This window comes from Corvus brachyrhynchos, unplaced genomic scaffold (assembly GCF_000691975.1).
Source record: "Corvus brachyrhynchos isolate BGI_N302 unplaced genomic scaffold, ASM69197v1 scaffold18, whole genome shotgun sequence".
NCBI classification, from domain to species: domain Eukaryota; kingdom Metazoa; phylum Chordata; class Aves; order Passeriformes; family Corvidae; genus Corvus; species Corvus brachyrhynchos.
The window spans coordinates 527,271-529,533 of record NW_008246064.1 but is presented as its reverse complement, the minus strand read 5'-3'; the positions used below and the strand labels follow the sequence as shown (position 1 = coordinate 529,533).

Here is a 2,263-nt window from a genome sequence, read left to right as displayed (position 1 = left end):
AAAGAGCTGGAGAAGGGAATTCCAGGGCTGGAATCAGCTCGGATGCACAGGAAAATCCCAAAAAGCAGTGAAAGAAGAAAGGATAGGAATGAATAAATTAATAAATAAATTAATTAGTTAATTAGTTAATTAAAATTAAGTCAGGTTTTGGCGCGTCCCTTTGTGTTTAGAGGATTTCGGAGTGGAGAATCCATGAGTTTGGTTTCATCCTGATTGGAAATTTGGACCTTTTCATCCAAAAAAAGCTTCCAACCGTGATCCACGATCCAGATGGGATCCACAATGCAAATGGGATCCAGGATCCAAATGGGATCCACAATGCAAATGGGATCCAGGATCCAACCGTGATCCAGGATCCAAATGGGATCCAGGATCCAAATGGGATCCACGATGCAAATGGGATCCAGGATCCAAATCGGATCCACAATGTGGTTTCATCCTGATTGGAAATTTGGACCTTTTCATCCAAAAAAAGCTTCCAACCGTGATCCACGATCCAGATGGGATCCACAATGCAAATGGGATCCAGGATCCAACCACGATCCACAATCCAAATGGGATTCAGGATCCAACCGTGATCCAGGACCCAACCGTGATCCACGATCCAAACATCCAAGATCCAAACCCCATCCAAGATCCAAACCCCATCCAAGATCCAAACCCCATCCAAGATCCAAACACCCAAGATCCAACCTTCATCCAAGATCCAAACCCCATCCAAGATGCAACCATCATCCAAGGTCCAAACACCCAAGATCCAACCATCATCCAAGGTCCAACCATCCAAGATCCAACCATCATCCAAGATCCAACCATCATCCAAGATCCAAACCCCATCCAAGATCCAAACCCCATCCAAGATCCAAACCCCATCCAAGGTCCAAATGTAATCCACGATCCAAACATCCAAGACCCAACCATCATCCAAGGTCCAACCTCATCCAACATCCAAACACCCAAGATCCAACCATCATCCAAGGTCCAACCATCCAAGATCCAAACTTCATCCAAGATCCAAACCTCATCCAAGGTCCAACCATCCAAGGTCCAACCATCATCCAAGGTCCAACCATCATCCAAGATCCAAACCTCATCCAAGATCCAGCCATCATCCAAGGTCCAAATGTGATCCAGGATCCAAACATCCAAGACCCAACCATCACCCAAGGTCCAACCTCATCCAAGATCCAAACCCCATCCAAGATCCCAACATCCAAGATCCAAACATGATCCAAGACCCAACCATCATCCAACATTCAACCCACATCCAAGATCCAACCATCCAAGATCCAAACCTCATCCAAGATCCACACATTCGTGATCCAACCATCATCCAAGACCCAACCATCATCCAAGATCCAACCATCATCCAAGATCCACACATCCAAGGTCCAACCATCATCCAAGATCCAAATATGATCCAAGATCCAAACCCCATCCAAGATCCAAACCCCATCCAAGATCCAGCCATCATCCAAGGTCCAGCCATCACCCAAGGTCCAGCCATCATCCAACATCCAAACACCCAAGATCTAACCATCATCCAAGGTCCAAACATCATCCAAGATCCAAACATCATCCAAGGTCCAAACATCATCCAAAGATCCAGCCATCATCCAAGGTCCAGCCATCATCCAAGGTCCAGCCATCATCCAAGGTCCAACCTCATCCAAGGTCCAGCCATCACCCAAGGTCCAGCCTCATCCAAGTCCAGGAACCGCTTCAAACCCCTCAGGAACTCGACGCCAGCAGCACCATTTTCCAAACACCGTCCCAAACACCTCCCAAAGCGTCTCTGGAAAAACCAATCCCGAAAATCCCGGCTCCCCCGTCCTCCCGCTCTTGCCCGCGCTCCCGTTCCCGCCGGGATGTTACGTCAGCTTCCTCATCCTGCGGTTCTGCCGCTCGATGTTGAGCGTGGCGCGATCCACGGAGCTGCTGATGGAATCCAGGGCCTCGTCCTGCCGCTCCAGCTCCGCTTCCGTCTCCAGGGCCAGGCCCTTGAGCTTCTTCAGGATCTGCCGGAAGGAAACACGGAGAACTCGCAGCGAGGGGTTGGGAGCAAAGGGATAATTCACGGTTTTAAATCCCGGAATCCCTGGAATGGGTTGGGTGGGAAGGGACCTTAAGGATCATCCCATTCCCACCTCCCACTGTCCCAGGTGGATCCAAGTCCATCCAGCCTGGCCTTGGGCACTGCCAGGGATCCAGGGGCAGCCCCAGCTGCTCTGGCAATTCCAGCCCAGCCCCTCCCCACCCTCCC

General features: G+C 50.2%; 1 protein-coding gene across 1 annotated transcript in view; it reads right to left on the bottom strand.

Annotated features, from left to right (window-relative positions):
• Window positions 1–1,780: 1,780 nt before the first annotated feature.
• Window positions 1,781–2,263, bottom strand: part of SNAP47 (synaptosome associated protein 47) — a 14,965-nt gene continuing 14,482 nt past the window's right edge. Inside the window, 1 exon segment of the mRNA XM_008643095.2 lies at window positions 1,781–2,018. Within this exon segment, the coding sequence (XP_008641317.2) occupies window positions 1,872–2,018 (147 nt within the window). The 3' untranslated portion in view covers window positions 1,781–1,871.